Source organism: Ranitomeya variabilis, chromosome 3, assembly GCF_051348905.1.
Source record: "Ranitomeya variabilis isolate aRanVar5 chromosome 3, aRanVar5.hap1, whole genome shotgun sequence".
NCBI lineage: Eukaryota > Metazoa > Chordata > Amphibia > Anura > Dendrobatidae > Ranitomeya > Ranitomeya variabilis.
In genome coordinates this window covers 627,592,212-627,610,258 of record NC_135234.1, presented here as the reverse complement: position 1 = coordinate 627,610,258, position 18,047 = coordinate 627,592,212, and the positions used below count along the sequence as shown (strand labels likewise).

The 18,047-nt window shown below is 41.4% G+C and overlaps 1 protein-coding gene across 1 annotated transcript in view; it reads left to right on the top strand.

The window, feature by feature from the left end:
* The window catches only part of KMT2D (lysine methyltransferase 2D), a 244,352-nt gene extending 226,353 nt beyond the window's left edge, over window positions 1-17,999 (top strand). The window contains exons 44-53 of the mRNA XM_077297477.1: window positions 1,300-1,442; window positions 3,089-3,224; window positions 4,884-5,017; window positions 6,671-7,808; window positions 9,435-9,571; window positions 10,780-10,910; window positions 11,476-11,761; window positions 11,904-11,977; window positions 12,190-12,298; window positions 15,331-17,999. Of these exons, the coding sequence (XP_077153592.1) occupies window positions 1,300-1,442; window positions 3,089-3,224; window positions 4,884-5,017; window positions 6,671-7,808; window positions 9,435-9,571; window positions 10,780-10,910; window positions 11,476-11,761; window positions 11,904-11,977; window positions 12,190-12,298; window positions 15,331-15,423 (2,381 nt within the window). The 3' untranslated portion in view covers window positions 15,424-17,999. The remainder of the gene's footprint in view (window positions 1-1,299; window positions 1,443-3,088; window positions 3,225-4,883; window positions 5,018-6,670; window positions 7,809-9,434; window positions 9,572-10,779; window positions 10,911-11,475; window positions 11,762-11,903; window positions 11,978-12,189; window positions 12,299-15,330) is intronic.
* The last annotated feature ends 48 nt before the right edge of the window (window positions 18,000-18,047 follow it).

Below are 18,047 nucleotides of genomic sequence, written 5' to 3'. Positions count from 1 at the left end.
TTGTTCTGTCCTGCCTTCCCAAGGTTTCAGATTTCCACCTTTAATGAGGTCATTGTCTTGCTTTCCTTTTGCCCCATGCTTTCTCATCCTATCGAGAAGGCTGTGTAGTTTGTCTGATTCCTTGTTTGTCATACCAACTGGCCCTCGCAGGGGCCTGGCCACCTTTAAGACGACGACTGCTCATTGGATTTGAATAGCCATCATTCAGGCCTATAGAGTGAAGGCCAGTGCGCCTCCTTTTAAGGTTAAGGTGCACGCTGCATGGACTGTGGTGGCTTCCTGGTTCGTAACCAGGTAATCTGTCCTGCAGCTCTGTAAAGCAGCTACTTGTCATCAGTACCTGCATTTTCCAAGTTTTACAGAGTTCACACCTTTTGCTTCTGCGGATGCAAGTGTTGGTTGCTCAGGCTTTGTCCTGAGGAAGAGTGGAGAATTTGATGGGACAGCATTACGACGTTCCATAGTTCTATGTCCCCCAATGAAACGACAGAGAAATTAAGATTTCTGGTACACAATAGTGGTGATCGAAAGTGCTCAGATAACGTCTTTTCCAAGCATCTGGGAGTGCTCCTATATTATGTTGGAGTCCCTGCCGACTGCATGATTTGCGGCTGTTAGACAGCCTGAACAGATGTTAGAATTGCCTGTTTGTTAGGGAATCCCCACCTGTGTCGAGGCTGTCTTAACAGCCGCAGAGACTCTAACATAATTATACGAGCACTCAGATGCACGGCTAAGACGTTATCCCAGCACGTTTGCTCATCACTAGTGCTGCTCACCATAAAATCTTTCTGGATAGTCTTCATTGGGGGACACAGCACCCACCCTTAGGTAACGGATGAGCATGAATATATGTTTTCTTCTCTCAAGGTGTAATTGAATTATTTTTCTCCGCATGCTTTTTTATGTTTTCTGCTTCTCCTACTGCTTTCTCACTACACTGAGGGAGCCTGAGGCTAGCAGGCGAGGTATAGTCTGCTGGGGAGGAGCTCATTTTAATTTGGAATGTAAAAATAGCGTCAGCCTCCTTGTGGCAGCAGACTATCCCATGGTTCTCTGTATCCCCAATGAAGATTATCGAGAAACAGATCTTACGGTGAGTACCAAAATCCTAATTTCTTCGCATAGAATGTTTCTCTCGACCGTCTTTCAGAGCAGAATTTTTTCCTCAAGGTTTATTATATTTAGTATAATGATGGCATGCATTCATTATTAGTAGGTCTCTTTGTGTAATAATTGTGTTCAATAAGATAATTATTCCTTCCTCCACCAATTCTCATTAATAAGTTATTATTACAGTGTTCCCAGATGTAAAACCTACAGAATCCCCTGAGTCTGCTGATAAAACAATCTTAAATGTTTCCGGAGGAACGGTATCGTGGGATAAAACGAAGGGCAGCGAAGTGTCTGTCATGTTAACAGTGTCAGCAGCAGCAGCAAAGGTATGTTATATTGTGTGTGTGCGCGCACACACACGCACACGTACATGTGCACACACACGTGACTATATATAGATATATACATTTCTCAGAAAAATAAAGAACACTAAAATACCACATCCTAGATATCGCTGAATTAAATATTCCAGTTACAAATATATATCACATAGTAGAATGCGTTGAAAACAATAGAACATAAAAATGATCAATGTAAATCTAAATTAATATCCCATGGAGGACTGGATTTGGAATGATATTCAAAATCAGTGTTCTGATCCAACTTCAGTAGAAATGCATCAAGACAAGAAAATGATGTTGACTAGTGTGTGTGTGGCTTCCACGTGACTGTATGACCTTCTTACAACTCCTGGGCATGCTCCTGATGAGGTGGCGGTGGTTCTCCTGAGGGATCTCCTCCCAGACCTGGATAAAAGAATGAATGAACTCCTGGACAGTCTGTGGAGCAATGTGGCGTTGGTGGATGGAATGAAACATGATGTCCCAGATGTGCTAGATTGGATTCTGGTCTGGGGAGTGGGCAGTTCAGTCCATTGCATCAGTGCCTTCATTATGCACGAACTGCAGACACACTTAAGCCACATGAGGCCCAGCATTGTCATACATCAGAAGGAACCCAGGGCCAACCGCACCTGCATATGGTCTCACAAGGGGTCTGAGGATCTCGTCCCAGAACCTAATGTCAATCAGTGTAACTCTGGCGAGCACATGGAGGGCTGTGCAGCCCTCCAAAGAAATGCCTCCCCACACCATTACTGACCCACTGCCAAACCGGTCATGCTGGAGGACGTTGTAAGCAGCAGAACGTTCTCCATGGCGGGTCTAGACTCTGCTACATCTGTCACATGTTCTCCGTGTGAACCTGCTCTGGTCCATGACAAGCACAGGCTGTCAATGTCTAATCTGCAATATTGGTGTTCTCTGGCAAATGCCAATCGCCTGACAGTGTTGGGCTGTAAACACAACACCCACTTGTGGACGTTGTGCCCTCATTACACCATCATGGAGTCTTTCTGACAGTTTGAGCAGACACATGGATGTTAGTGGCCTCCTGGAGGTCATTTTGCAGTGCTCTGGCACTCCTCCTCCTTGCACAAAGGAGGAGGTAGCAGTCCTGCTGGGTTGTTGCCCTTCTACGGCCCTCTCCACGTCTCCTGCTGTACTGGCCTATCTCCTGGTATCTGTTCTATGCTCTGTACACTGTGCTAACAGACTACCCTTTCTTACCACAGCCCACATTGATGTGCCATCCTGGGTGAGCTGCACTACCTGAGCAATTTCTGTGAATTGTAGACACTGCTTCATTCTACTCTATCAGTGAGAGAAATAACAAAATGCAAAAATGACCAACAGACAAAAAGGATTAAAACAAAGAAATAGTCTGTGGTCATCACCTGCAGAACCACTCCTTTTTTAGGGGTTGTCTTGCTAATTGCCTATCATTTCTGTTTTATCATTTCATGTCTGTTCCATTTGCACAGCAGCAGGAGAAATTGATTTACAATTGGTGTTGCTTCATAACTGGATAGGTTGATTTCACAGAAATGTGATTTGACTTGGAGCTCCATTGTGTTGTTTTAAGTATTCCCTTTATTTTCTTCAACTTTTGGATTTGCCTTTTTTCTCTTTAGAATCTGAATGGTGTAGTTGCCGCAGTGGCCGGTTTATTGAGCATCAAGTTACCAAATTCATACGAAGTGCTTTTCCCAGAGAGCGGTCTAAAAAGTAGTGTCGACATCAAGAAATCTTTAGACCCTTCCACAGAAGGTAAGCAGACTCTAGTGTAGCACTTTTTTTTTTTTTTTTTTTTTTTTTTTTTAACAACTCTCTCATATTCCCCTATAATGAAGTTCACAATATGCTTTAATTATATTTAGGTTTTTCTTTTAATATGCACTATTTCAGTCAAATAGCTCCACCAAATAGTGTTTAACCCCTTCCCCCCAGCTATTTTCCATTTTTCAGTTTGTTTTATTTCTCGGCTTCTTCCAAGACCTAGAACTTTTTTAGATCTCCATCAATATAGCCATATGAGGGCTTGTTCTTTCTGTGGGATCAGTTGTGTACGTTTTGAATGGCACCATTGATTTTTCCATATAGCATACTGGGAAACGGGGAAAAAATTCCAAGTGCGATGAAATAGTAAATGGAAAAAAAAATTGAGTTTTTTTTTTGCTATGTTCACTATATGATAAAATTGACCTGGCAATATTATTTCCCAGGTCAGTACAGGTACGTAGATCCTAAACATGTATAATTTATATTTTAATTAAGTGGTGAAAAAAAATTCTGGAATTTGCGCAAAAAAGTTTTTGTCGCCATTTTTAGACACACGTAATCTTATAATTTTGGGGGGGCTGGGTGATGGCTTATTTTTTGCACCTTGAGCTGACTTTTTTTACTGATACCATTTTGGGGTTGATGCGATGCTTTGATCACCTCTTATTGCATTTTGGTCCAATGTTGTGGTGACCAAGAAAAGTAGTTCTGGTGTTTTTTGGTTTTTTTTTTCCTCGCTACGCAGTTTACCTATCAGATTAATTTATTTTATATTTTGATAGATCAGACATTTCTGAACGCAGAGATACCAAATGTTTGAGTTTTTTTTTAATAATTTTTCTCTTTAGTTTTAATGGGGCAAAAGGTGGTGATTTGAACGTGTTTCCCCCCCACCATATTTTTAATTTTTTTTTTCTTCACTTTATTTAATAGTCGGCTTGGGAGACTTGAAGCTACAATTGTCTGATTGCCTGTGCTGCACATAGCAATTCTTCAGTACTGCTATGTATCACAGAAATGACAATCTCCTATGATCGCTGGCCATGGTCCGGCATTCACTAGAGTATCGTAATGACAGGTGCGGGGGGTCTTCAGCAGACCCCCAGCTGTCATAACAACCCATCAGCACCCCGCGATCACGTGGCGGCAGTCCACTGGATGGGATTAATGATTCGGTTCCTGTCTACATATGTTAAATCCTGCTATCGGAGATTGAGAGAAACATTAACCGTTTAACAGCCGCAGGCTTGGCACCGCTCCATCTGTGACTGTTAAAGGCACATGACAGCTGATTAAATCAGCTGTCATTTGCAGGGAAAGATGGGGGACTTTAAGTCAAAGCCTGCATCAAATTCAGGGACACGACCTTGGACATAAATATGTGTCATATATTGTTAAGGGATTGAATTGTGTTTTCAAGTATGGGGACACTGTTTTTAAAGTTTCCCGGCTACCCAGAGGTTTAAATGTTAAAGGAATCCTATGAATGTACAGACTGAAGGGACATTCATTCCCTTTTGTAAAGTGATGACAAGCAGATTTTGCTCTGATACGCCAACACTTTGTGATCTGTAAGGGCCCCGAGTGCTGGTTTGGCACGGCATGTCCTCCTGTGTCCCCTTCTCAATCAGCGCTGTATGTTTGCAGGCGATTCCAGTGACAAGGACAAATCTCAACCAGGAAAGCTAGAGAATAGCACAGACTGGCTGAAGCAACTTGATGCAGTACTTCCCGGATACACATTAAAGAACGAGCTGGATATTCTGACTCTTCTGACACAGGTATCTTTTGTCATTTTCTCATTGCATATATTCTGATGGTTTTATTTTTTGAATAAAAGAACCAGCAAAGGACTAATAACAATCTCCCAGATACATTCTAGTCTGATTTCCTGATGTGCAGCTTCATTGCATGGTGCATGATGTGCAGCTTCATGGTAATTACTGGGGAGTTTTTCAATCATTAGATTTCATATTTATTGTATGGATAATAAAGAATAACAATATTCACTAGTGAAGTATCACTACACTCAGGCTATGTTCACACTAACATTGGGCCTCCTATTTGTATAATGCAAGCACTAACCCAATACTGGATCCATTACATAGGTTACACCGCTGGTGCTCAACAGGCTTTAATGATTTATAATAGGATCCATCTCATTCTGTGGCAGACTGTTGCCAAACCTTATTCCATGTATTGCCAACTTAACCAGTTTGAGATCAAGCAATTTCTCCCCGTTCCTGACATTTGCTTTGTTTTTGTTTTTTTGTTTTGTTTTTTTTTGTTCATGCGATACATTAAAAAAATAAAAATGTTCACTCTGATATTTATATAAGTTTTGCTTCTCTATATTGTGATAAATATGCCCTAATTTTGATAGTCCTACTATTTTGAGGGAGGAAAATGTGTGATATTTTGGGTGGGAATAAAGGATATGTATGTCTCTTTTTCATGTTTGTTTGTTGTTTTCGTTGACCACTAAAATACATTTTTCATATTTGCTCCTAACAATTATTTGTATATATCGGACATGGGACATGTTTGTTTTTCGTTTGGGCTAGCAATTTGATTTTTTTTTTCCCTGCCTTTTTATTAATATATATTTTTTATTTATCATATATTGCCCCTCCCCACACACACCCAGTAGGTTTTAATAGACCTTTGGGGTGGCATGTCATAAGTATTTAAAATTGTCTGATTTTCCTTGTTACTGAGGCTGATATATAGGCCTAAGTTACAGAGGAAATCTGTCCTCCTTTCTGCATAGCAGAGCTGAATTGGTCTCCTGCTCCCACCATACACCCAGCGATCACATGACTGCTAGGCCCAGACAAAGAAGTTCTGTCAGTGCTTCCTATTACTGTATACATGTCTTGTTCAGCAGAAGGGAAGGCAAACACTAATAAGCCTCTGCCTTCTCTGATTAGTCTGGCCGTCTGACAACCTTTTCCAGCTCCGGCAGCTGTTTAATCTCGTGCAGCTGCTTTACCATACAGTGGAGGTTTAGAGCATCACCATGGAGTAGAACACTGACAGTCTGGACGTTTAGCCTATGGGAGGTCCAGAACTTGAACACCATGTTGTCAACTTCCAGAACGTGTCATCAGCAGCATTGATTATTGGAACCACCAAGGGAAGCAGAATTAAAAAAAAAAAAAAACTATTGTAAAGAAAAATGTATTGTTTTGTTTCTTGTTTTAAGCCAAAGAACCCTAAAAATTACTTTACAATGGCTATTGTCAGTCCTTCAGAATTGTAGCTATAACAGTGATTGATAGAAAGGCCTCCTAAGATTTCCTACATTACAGAACTGCTCACTCTCCAGGACACACACAAGTCATGTGTCTTGTGTCCACTATCAATATAACCTCATTTATAATGGTAAACTTTGTACTCTCGCCTTAAATTGTGTATCTGATGTTTTTTTTCAGGAGGAGACGATTGTAGAGAAGGCTGTAAATCATTGTTACATTAATAATGTGTCCAATCTGGATGTTCGCCAACTGCCTGTGTTACCTGAAGAAACGTCTCCTCCACCCTCTCCATTTTCACCTCCACCTGCTAGTCCTGTTGAACCTCCTGCACCAGAACCAGTTCCCACTCCTATACTGTGTCTTCTTCCTCCACCTCAGTCACCGAGTATTGATGAGTCTATGGAAGCAGCTAAAATTAAGCAACGTGCACGCCCTTCTGAGGAAGGTGTGGAAGAATTGAGGCCAAAAATCAAGAAGTGGAAAGGTGTTCGTTGGAAGAGACTGCATATTCTAATCACTTTCCAAAAAATCAACTCTCGTAATTGTGAGAAGGAAGTGTGTGAGGTAATAGAAAGACTTGGCACTACACTAAAGCCTGACACCTTACCTCAAGATCTCCGAAAGTGTTGCTTCTGTCATGAGGAAGGTGATGGGGCTACTGATGGACCTGCACGGCTTCTGAACCTTGATCTTGACCTCTGGGTTCACCTTAACTGTGCTTTGTGGTCTACAGAGGTATACGAGACCCAAGGGGGTGCACTGATTAATGTGGAAGTGGCACTGCATCGTGGGTTGCTCACAAAGTGCAGCCTGTGCCAGAAAACAGGTGCCACAAATAGCTGCAACCGCATACGTTGCCCAAATGTCTATCACTTTGCCTGTGCCATCCGTGCCAAGTGCATGTTCTTCAAGGACAAGACTATGCTTTGTCCAATGCACAAGTTAAAGGGGCCTTGTGAGCAGGAACTGAGCTGCTTTACAGTCTTCCGGCGAGTATACATCGAACGCGATGAAGTAAGTCAGATTGCCAGCATCATTCAGCGGGGGGACCGTATTCACATGTTCAGAGTTGGGGGACTTGTTTTTCATGCCATTGGCCAGCTTCTGCCTCATCAAATACAAGACTTTCACAGTGTCACCGCCCTTTATCCCGTTGGATTTGAGGCCACCCGAATTTATTGGAGCATGAGACATAGTCATCGTCGGTGTTCTTATCGCTGTAAAGTGTGTGATAACAATGGTCAGCCTGAATTCACTGTGCAAGTTATTGAATATGGTTATGAGGATGTGGTGCTGAAAGACTCCTCTCCCCAAGGTAAGGGTTTTTTTTATGTATAGTTTTCTACATAAATGTGATGACATTTGCATAGTCTTTGCCAAATAGAAGTCTTGGCATATTATAGGAGACATTTCACAGTGTAGACCTTTTAAGTGCCTATGCACTAGGTTTGGTGGACAGATATTCTACTTGACTCCCTTGGCCAGGGCTTATCTCCTTTGGGAGCAATGGATTAGGCATACTGCAATTCAGCCTTCTATCTACCAATTTTTACTGTTCAGCCCTCCAAAAATGCTTTGGATTCATTCACACTGACCCAGGGCTATCCAGCTTTAAAGCACCACTCCAGTTGTTTTTTTTTACCCCTGGAGTTGTGCTTCTAATCTCGTCCCTCACCCTACCTTTATACTCGCCTGCCACCACCTTCACCTTCCATCGGTCTATGGCAGTTTGTGACCTGCCGGCTGCTCCAACGTTTCATGGGCGATCTGGAGGTCACAACTTGATACAAGTCTGAGAGCCTCGTTCTGGCTCTCATAACGTTACGTTGAGCGCTTGTGACGTAACTTCTGACTTCCTACCAGTCAGAAGTTGTGGTTGCATAAGTTGGTCCAAGGAAAAGAAATCACTGCATGCCCCAGTTTGATCCGATATTCGTACCGCACTCTGCCGTGCAAATCGATGACTCTGTGGAAACCATCGAACTGCGCTTGGGATTTATTTTGAGTGCAGTTTGATTTACATGGACTGAACGAATGGAAAAGATGGAAAAAATGTTTTTTCTCCATCTTCTTTTCAACCGAGAGAATCTGATCAGAGTGTGATTACAATAATTGGCCCGACTCTCTCGAATGAGAGAGTACACGGTCTTATGCACCTAACTTGATATGAACTTATAATAAGCCTAAAATGTGCAAATAATGTCCCAAAAGAAAAGACAAATACAAAGCACAATATGGCTACGCAATAGAAAAAAAAAAAAAACACGGAACACAATAAGACTAAGTTAAAATCAGGTGGAGTGGTACACAGGCCACACAAAGATGGCATTTATATAGAACATCGCATTAATTGAATAAAAATAATTGATAAGCAATAGTAGTTGTTATAATAATGTATCCAGTATAAATTATCCCACAAGAGCTTGGTAAAAAGAATAATTACAATTTTAATAATTGCGAATTCCGAGGAAATAAAGAGAATAGATGTAGATGAAAAATAATATGCCACTGATTGAAAAGTGTGTTATAAAATGACAAGTGCTGCAAATATAGTAAGTATTCAACGTGGAAAAAATCGTAGTAGCTGAAGTCAAATGAACAGGTTGAACAATTGATACTAACAGAGTTGATTATTATGGGCTGCTTCCCCTCACCAACACTCCAAAGCATGTTTCGCTACGTTGCTTTGTCAGGGAGTCAGCGTAGGGACCATGATGTCTGTCCTGACCCAGACTCTGCAGACCCTCAGACTGTCCGGACATTATGGTCCGTATTTGAACTGTGTTTTTACGGATGTTTGAATTTTGCCTTATTCTGACTCTTAGCTCAGATGAATAGCTCTGGTTAGTCTTTGTTAATCACATTCTTTGTTTATACAGATTTAATGTAGTTCATTGACAATAATGACAATTTAAGTAATTTTGTTTTCTATCCACCTCAGCTCTCTGGAATCGCATTGCGGAGCCTGTTGCACGCATGAGGAGAGAAACTGGAATGCTTCGCCTTTTCCCAGAGTATCTGAAAGGGGAAGAGATGTTTGGACTGACATTGCATGCGGTGCTGCGCATCGCTGAATCTGTAAGTTATACTAGGTAGTGATGAGCGAAAAGACTCACTCTACCCTGGCCCGGTGTCCAGTTTGATTCTCCATGGCAGCCAGACCAAGGTGGCACAAACTTGCATGTCTATCACTTTAATGCATCCTGGGTACCTCTTGGGTTAACGAGGCCTCTATAATGGGCAAGAGGCACTCGGACATGACATGACATGAGAGCAACGGCCGAGGAAGCTTGCTTTACCTTGGTCCAGCTGCCACAAAGTTCAAGACCAAGCCAGGGTAGTGTGAATCTTTGCCCATTTCTAAGGCTATTTATTTTTTTAAAGGGACTTTTTCACCTGAATTTGGCAGGCTTCTGGACAGCCTTTGTAGATTAGTAGCTGGGTCCCACATGTTGTTGCAAGTTCGGAGATGGAGGCAATGCAGGACGTCTTTAAATTTAGAAGAGGAATAAGCATGATGTATCTTTCATGTATTGCATTGTTTCCTTGCCAAGCACAGGACCTAAAACCACTGTGCTATTTTGAACTTCAACATGTCTGATCCTTCTATCCACCAACTTTTGCTACTGAAGCCCAATAAAAATGCTTTGGGTTTATTCACACTGACTTAAGACTACCCTTCTGTAATATACTGTTTTCACAACCTGACATATGGCCATGTTAGAGTTTGCAAACAGATGGATAATCTGGTCTTTTGAGTGATAGTAAAATGTTAGAGAACTTTCCTCCACAATAGTCCTCAACATTGCCCATTTCTTGCTGCTTCTTCAAAAGCGCATGAACCCCAGTCTGTTTTGAAGACTGGCTGATGCAGTATAATTACCTTCTCTTGTTGCTGTGCGGAGTCTTGCTATGATGTGTGATCTGATATGAAAGTCTTCCACATCCTTACCCTTGCTGAGGTTTGGCTGTTACTTGCCCAGTTTAAAGCCTCCCAACACAGTAGTTTCCATGAATGACTGTGTTTTCAAGAAACTGATGATCAATCACCTGTTCGGTATAATTGATTGCTCATGCACATGACTATAATTCTATAAAATCCCTGACTTACTGTAAGTTTACCATCCTAGACCAATTGATGTTGTTTTGAAGGCTAAGGGTGATCCGCCAAATATTGATTTAATGTAGATCTCTCATTTAGAAGGGGGCTACAATTACATTGTGTACTTCATCAGTTGAGTCCAAGAGAATCTTATTGATCATTTTTATCTTTTGTTTATTTCTAGTTACCTGGAGTAGAGAATTGTCAAAACTATCTCTTCCGATATGGTCGACATCCATTAATGGAGCTGCCTCTCATGATCAACCCAACTGGCTGTGCCAGGTCTGAGCCCAAGATCATGACCCACTATAAAAGGTACATTTTCTAGTACGAGGTTGAAATCACAGCTGTAATACCCTTTCATTACAAATGACGTTTGTACTGCTGTATGGTTTGAAGGGGGTTCTCCTGGATTTTCTAATGACGTGAAATATTCTAAAAATAACTAATACCCCTTAAATCCCCCACCATTACAGCACCACTGCTCTGATGTCCTTGCCAGTGCCACATACTGTATGTCATTCACACAACTGATCTCAGAAATGACACCTGCAGAAACTGTACATAAACGATCTTCACATGTAATTTAATTCCTGAGTAATGGGTTTTTATATATTTTATTTTTTTATTACATTTTGTGCCCTTTAGAAACTTTCCAAAAACTACAGACCATTCCTTTTTAAATTGTTGCATTCGCCATTCCCCACCATACAGGTTTCCAGCTCTAATATTCCATCGTCTGTCAGCTAATCACCCTCTGTTAGACACGTTAAGGGTGTTCAGTAATTACTTCTATCTTAATCTAGTATTTTCTGCTATTGAATGAACATTTTTGTTTTTTTGGGGATTTTTGATTTTACATTTTTTTTTTTTCTTTCAGGCCTCACACTCTTAATAGCACTAGTATGTCCAAAGCCTATCAGAGCACCTTTACAGGGGAGACAAACACACCTTACAGCAAGCAGTTTGTGCACTCAAAGTCCTCCCAGTACCGTCGGCTGAAGACCGAATGGAAGAACAATGTATATCTAGCTCGTTCTCGTATACAAGGACTAGGGCTGTATGCTGCCAAAGATCTGGAGAAGCACACCATGGTGATAGAATACATTGGCACGATCATAAGAAATGAAGTTGCAAACCGTCGAGAGAAAATCTATGAAGAGCAGGTGCGTAAATTTAGAAAATATCTTGGCTGGTGTTTGATGTCAGTGTTCCCTGTATATTGTAGAAATTTTTTTGTTTTGTTTTGTCTTTTTATTTTCATCTCACAAATTCATGGTTTAAAAAATATATATCCTGTTTTCACAGAACCGGGGAATCTACATGTTCCGAATTAATAACGAGCATGTGATTGATGCCACTTTGACTGGCGGCCCTGCTAGGTAAGTGTACAGGTTTTAGACAGAAAAGAGAAGATGGGCAGAAGAGACTTACTGAAGTGTTGTCAAGATGTTCATACACGTTACTGGACTTTTTCACCACTTTTGTATAGCTGACATTAACAAGTCTGCCATTTCTCCTGCTTCAGAACAAAATGAACCACGGGCCCACTTACACATTGTAAATTATCTTTTCGCTTTGTCTGATATTTCAGGTACATCAACCACTCCTGTGCCCCAAACTGTGTTGCTGAAGTAGTCACGTTTGACAAAGAAGACAAAATCATCATCATCTCCAGTCGTAGGATACCAAAAGGAGAGGAGGTATGGATTCCATGGTTTACAGGGGTCTTTAGTTTCCTGTAGTCTAAACAGTCGTTTGTCAGGCAAGCAGCCTAGACTTTAAAGGGAACCTGTCACCCCGAAAATCGAAGGTGTGCTAAGCCCACCGGCATCAGGGGCTTATCTACAGCATTCTGGAATGCTGTAGATAAGCCCCTGATGTAACCTAAAAGATGAGAAAAAGAGGTTAGATTATACTCACCCAGGGGCGGTCCCGGTACGGTTCTGGTCTGATGGGCGTCGCGGTCCGGTCCGGGGCCTCCCATCTTCTCGCAATGAAGTCCTCTTCTTGTCTTCACGCTGCGGCTCCAGCGCAGGCGTACTTTGTCTGCCCTGTTGAGGGCAGAGCAAAGTACTGCAGTGCGCAGGCACCGGGCCTCTCTGACCTTGTTTGTGTGAAAGGTAATAATCTCTTTTCTTAACTTTTTGGTCCACACTCATTTCTAACATGCAATCAAATTTCAGTCAACAAACCCCCTTAGCCAGTCCCGGTGATTGATGGTTTCTCGGTCGCACCTGACTAATGAAGGCCCTGATTGTTAGCATCATGTGTAGAGCGTGGACATCTCCGGAGTTATACTCTTATGAGGGATTCTATTCAAGAGTTTTGAATTTAGAGAAACGCCTGATTAGTTGTGTTCTACTATATAAATTGTCGTTCTTTTGGTTTATTGCAGAAAGCTTTAACGCCTTTCTGACCTCGGATGGGATAGTACGTCTGAGGTCAGAAGCCCCGCTTTGATGCGGGCTCCGGCGGTGAGCCCGCATCAAAGCCGGGACATGTCAGCTGTTTTGAACAGCTGACATGTGCCCGTAATAGGCGCGGGCAGAATCTGCCCGCGCCTATTAACTAGTTAAATGCTGTTGTCAAACGCAGACAACGTCATTTAACTACCGCTTTCGGCCGGGCGGCCGGAAATGATCGCATCGACGACCCCCGTCACATGATCGGAGGTCGGCGATTTCTTCAGAATGGTAACCGTAGAGGTCCTTGAGACCTCTATGGTTACTGATGCAGGCCTGCTGTGAGCGCCACCCTGTGGTCGGCGCTCACAGCACACCTGCATTTCTGCTACATAGCAGCGAACATCAGATCGCTGCTATGTAGCAGAGGCGATCGGGTTGTGCCAGCTTCTAGCCTCCTATGGAGGCTATAGAAGCATGGCAAAAGTTAAAAAAAAAAAAAAAAAAAAAAGTAAAAAAGTAAAAAAAATGAAAAAAAAAAAAAAAAATATATATAAAAGTTTAAATCACCCCCCTTTCGCCCCAATCAAAATAAATCAATAAAAAAAAATCAAACCTACACATATTTGGTATCACCGTGTTCAGAATCGCCCGATCTATCAATAAAAAAAGCATTAACCTGATCGCTAAACGGCGTAGCGAGAAAAAATTCGAAACGCCAGAATTACGTTTTTTTGGTCGCCGCGACATTGCATTAAAATGCAATAACGGGCGATCAAAAGAACGTATCTGCACCAAAATGCTATCATTAAAAACGCCAGCTCGGCACGCAAAAATTAAGCCCTCAACCGACCCCAGATAATGAAAAATGGAGACGCTACGAGTATCGGAAAATGGCGCCATTTTTTTTTCTAGCAAAGTTTGGAATTTTTTTTCACCACTTAGATAAAAAATAACCTAATCATGTTAGGTGTGTATGAACTCGTACTGACCTGGAGAATCATAATGGTAGGTCAGTTTTAGCATTTAGTGAACCTAGCAAAAAAGCCAAACAAAAAACAAGTGTGGGACTGCACTTTTTTTGCAATTTCACTGCACTCGGAATTTTTTCCCGTTTTCTAGTAAATGACATGGTAAAACCAATGATGTCTTTCAAAAGTACAACTTGTCCCGCAAAAAATAAGCCCTCACATGGCCAAATTGACGGAAAAATAAAAAAGTTATGGCTCTGGGAAGGAGGGGAGCGAAAAACGAACACGGAAAAACGGAAAATCCCAAGGTCATGAAGGGGTTAAAGAAACACTCCAGCAGGTTTTGTGTTTTTTTGTTTTTTATTTTGGTGCAACTAATCTTAATTTCCCTGACTCTGGTCTTATAGTACCAGCCACAATCTTCAGTTCTTCCTGGAGTGGCTCTAGTCCCACATCTGACGAATGCAACTTCTGACCGACCGGAAGTCAGAGGTTAACAGTGATTCTAGCTTTCATAGATCTGTGACTTCCGTCTTGCCCAGCAAAACTGAGCAATCCGGCAGGTCAAAACCGACCAGAGCGGTGCCGGGAACAGCTGAAGATGATGGCTGGTAAATATAAGACTAGTGGCAGGGAGCTTAGATTAATAGCACCACTCCAACTCTGCAATAAAAACAAAACACTGGAGTGGTGCTTTAAATTTTTGCCAATGAACCTAATTGACAATGGGGTTTTAATCAGCACTTTCACACAACTGTGTCCTGAAAGTGGAGAAGCATTGAAACCCAGAGTGTATAAAAGAGGACCTATCACTTGCTCAGAAAAATTGGACTAAATAAGTTCTAGAAATCCCTGACCTAACCTGATTCTACTGATTTTTTTTTTTTTCTGTTTTGCTCTGCCTCACTCCTCTGCACAGAGATTCGTATTTCTCTTATGGAGTGGATCATGTGAAATCTCTGCTTTGCAGTCCAACTGTGCATTTCTTCAGTCTTCTCTAGGGGCCTTTGCTTTCACCCCTCTCTTCAATATGCTGCCATTCCTAGCTTGACGGTGTCTGAGCTGGAGGGGTGAAAGTGTCTGTCCCCAGAGAAGACTCTGAAGAAATGCCCAGTTTGAATGCAAAGCAGAGATACGACATATTGAGCTCCAGAAAAAAACAAATGTGAATTAATCTGCAAAGGAGTGACTCAGCGCAAAATGGAAAAAAGTGTCAGAATTCGGAAAGCAAAAGGGTTTTTACAAGATATTTGTCAAGTCCTCTTAAAAAAACAAACAGAACTGTATTAAAGTTTTGGATTGTAAATGAGACAGCGCTCAATTGTAACACTTGTTCTCCTGCATCTCTCCTCCTCGTAGCTCACCTATGATTATCAGTTTGACTTTGAAGATGATCAGCACAAGATTCCTTGTCACTGTGGGGCATGGAACTGCCGCAAATGGATGAATTGAAGATGGTGAACTTCAGCTGCCTCCAGTCATCCCTCATTAATGTGCCCTGTCTATGAAAAGCCTAGGAGCCGAGCACAGAACATCAGCGTGTCTCTACCATCACTTCAGTCGTTTGAGGCCTTCCTGGCCATAGTTATACACGCTCATTGCATCATGATGATAGAAGGTGTGGTGATACTACGCTGTCCGAAGGCTTTCACTGTAGTGGATGGAAGGAACTGCACGAGGACGCTCTTCTGCAGAGAACATTCCCTACACGTTCTAGCAGGGCATATGTTCAGAGTAACGCCACTTTCTTCCTCCAAGTAACAAATGCTCTAACTAGGAAGAAAGGTGTTTTTGGTTTTTATTTTTTTTTTTCGTTTTTACCTAAATGAATATTTTGCGCTATCGTCTCAAAATAAACGAGAATACATAAAAAAGAAAAAAAAAATAATAGTCATTAGTTAACAAAGCAGTTTGACAATCCTAAATCTACAGGACCCTCCGAGCGCAAAAGAGAGCACATAAGACTGCAGAATAAAGAGCACAGGAGATGCTTTCGATGAGCGCAAGAGACAGTCCCTTGACTGTTACCTGTCACAGCTACCCAATCCCAGAGGCACCTGGCCAGCACCTACCTCATCTGCCTGTTGGATACTAATGTGTATATGTGACACTCCCACGGCAATCTAAAATAGATAGCACCTCATAAACATGGACACAGCTCTTATGATGGGACTGTAATGGAACCCTGAACCACCCATCCCAGACGGTCACGACTGATTTTACTTTTTTATTTTGTTTTATTTTGACCCCCTCAACTGAAGCTTTTTGCCCTGCTTCTCGGCCATGAAATGTGGCTCTGAGCAGGTAGGAGTGCACTAAGGATCGTGTTTTCTGCTAACTGCCTGCTTGTGGTCTGTCCTGAGCAATCCATACTCTCCCCTATTCTGTGCCTGAAACCTCACCCTTCTCTATACAGTATATGGAATATACACCTAATTTGTGATGGGGTAAGCTGCTTTTAATGGCAGACGTATGTGTGTGACTGTACCTTTACCTTGGTTTATATTCTTTAAAAAAAAGGAAAAAAAAAAGTGTGGTTCATGAAACTCGGCAATCACAGTATTTCTGTAAAGTCCCTGGTGGGGCGGGGGGGAAGGAACTTGGTATATTTTGTCACCATGGGCTTCTGGTTTTAGAAAAGCACTGCTGCGTCTTGCCCGGCCGTAATTATTCCATTTTCATATTTTTTTTTTATCACTTGCATTATTCTAAAGCTGCTGTTCTTCTCTCCAATATATGTCATTCATATCCTGATTTATGATTTTCTTTTTTTTTTTTTCGCACAGTACACGGGGTGGGAATAGGTGAAGGGGCGTTATTTATTTGTACATGTAATTATATTTATGTATTCCAGCCTTGCCAGGGAAGTACAGGGTCGTTTTCTATCACTGGCACGGTGTCCTAGATCTCGGCGTACGCTGCGTGCTCTGTGATCAATAATCCTATAGAGGAGTGACGTTCCGAGCGTCTCGTCCTCCGCCGCGGAGCAGGTCGCAATCCTCTGGCTTCCATACTAGATTTCTGTCTAGATCTATGTGACTGCTTCCTGCACCTGAGCAGAGAGTAATCTCCTACCCACCTCTACCCGACCTGTATGCACCCCCTCCCCCTCAGCAGTTTAGGGTGATTTTTATGAGCGCACAGAGAGAAAAAAAAACCCATAATGGAATCAACGGCGATCAGCATCCAAGGGCATTGCAAATCAAACCTAGTGTGAATATGATAGAATATTAAGTGCTGTTGCTTTTTAACACAAAGCTGCTTCCACAACTGTTTAAAAGCTGCAAAATTGTACAAAATAAAGAGAAAATGTAAATAAACGATACAAGAAAAATACCTAAAAAATTTAAATGTTGTGCATAGTCGGACACCGTATTATTGAGAAACCACTGGACACTATGAAAAGCCTGAAAATTTGAATTATTTTTTTTTTGTAATACCATAAATTTGGAAAGCTCCTCGACCTTTTCATTGGAAGCTGGCGGACTGTCCCCGTCAGTGCTATTAGCCTCTTCTAGATATGACATATTGTAATGTAGCTTTTAGGTAAACCCTATACAGTTTTTATTTTTTTTATATATATATAAATATCTATAAACTATAATCCAAACCCATGCTTGAAATACTTGATTTTTTTCCCCCTCCCCTGCTTGTACAAACACTTTTTAATTTGCCGTGTTTTGGTTTTTCTTTGGTTTCTATTTGCAAGGACATTTTTCATCCATTGATTTTTTTTCTTTTCTATCTTTCTTTCACCATTTCCCCCTTTTTTTTTTTTTGTGACGAGATTCCATAGGGAGCTGTAATTTGTGCGGTGAGGATTCTGTACAGAAGATTTGTCCTTCGTAGAAAACATAAAATTATTCCTTTTTTAAAAAAAAAAATAAAATAAAAACTTGTACGTGGCATGTTTTGTATTGAATATAATTTTGAAATGTATATAATTTATGTGAAAGAGGCAAGTAAGAAAAGCTTAATTGCTTCTTTTGGTTTGTTTTTAAAGGACAAATAAAAATGCATTTTAAATACTTGGAGGTGGAGGAGTTAATTTGTCCACATTTGTACTTGCACTCACT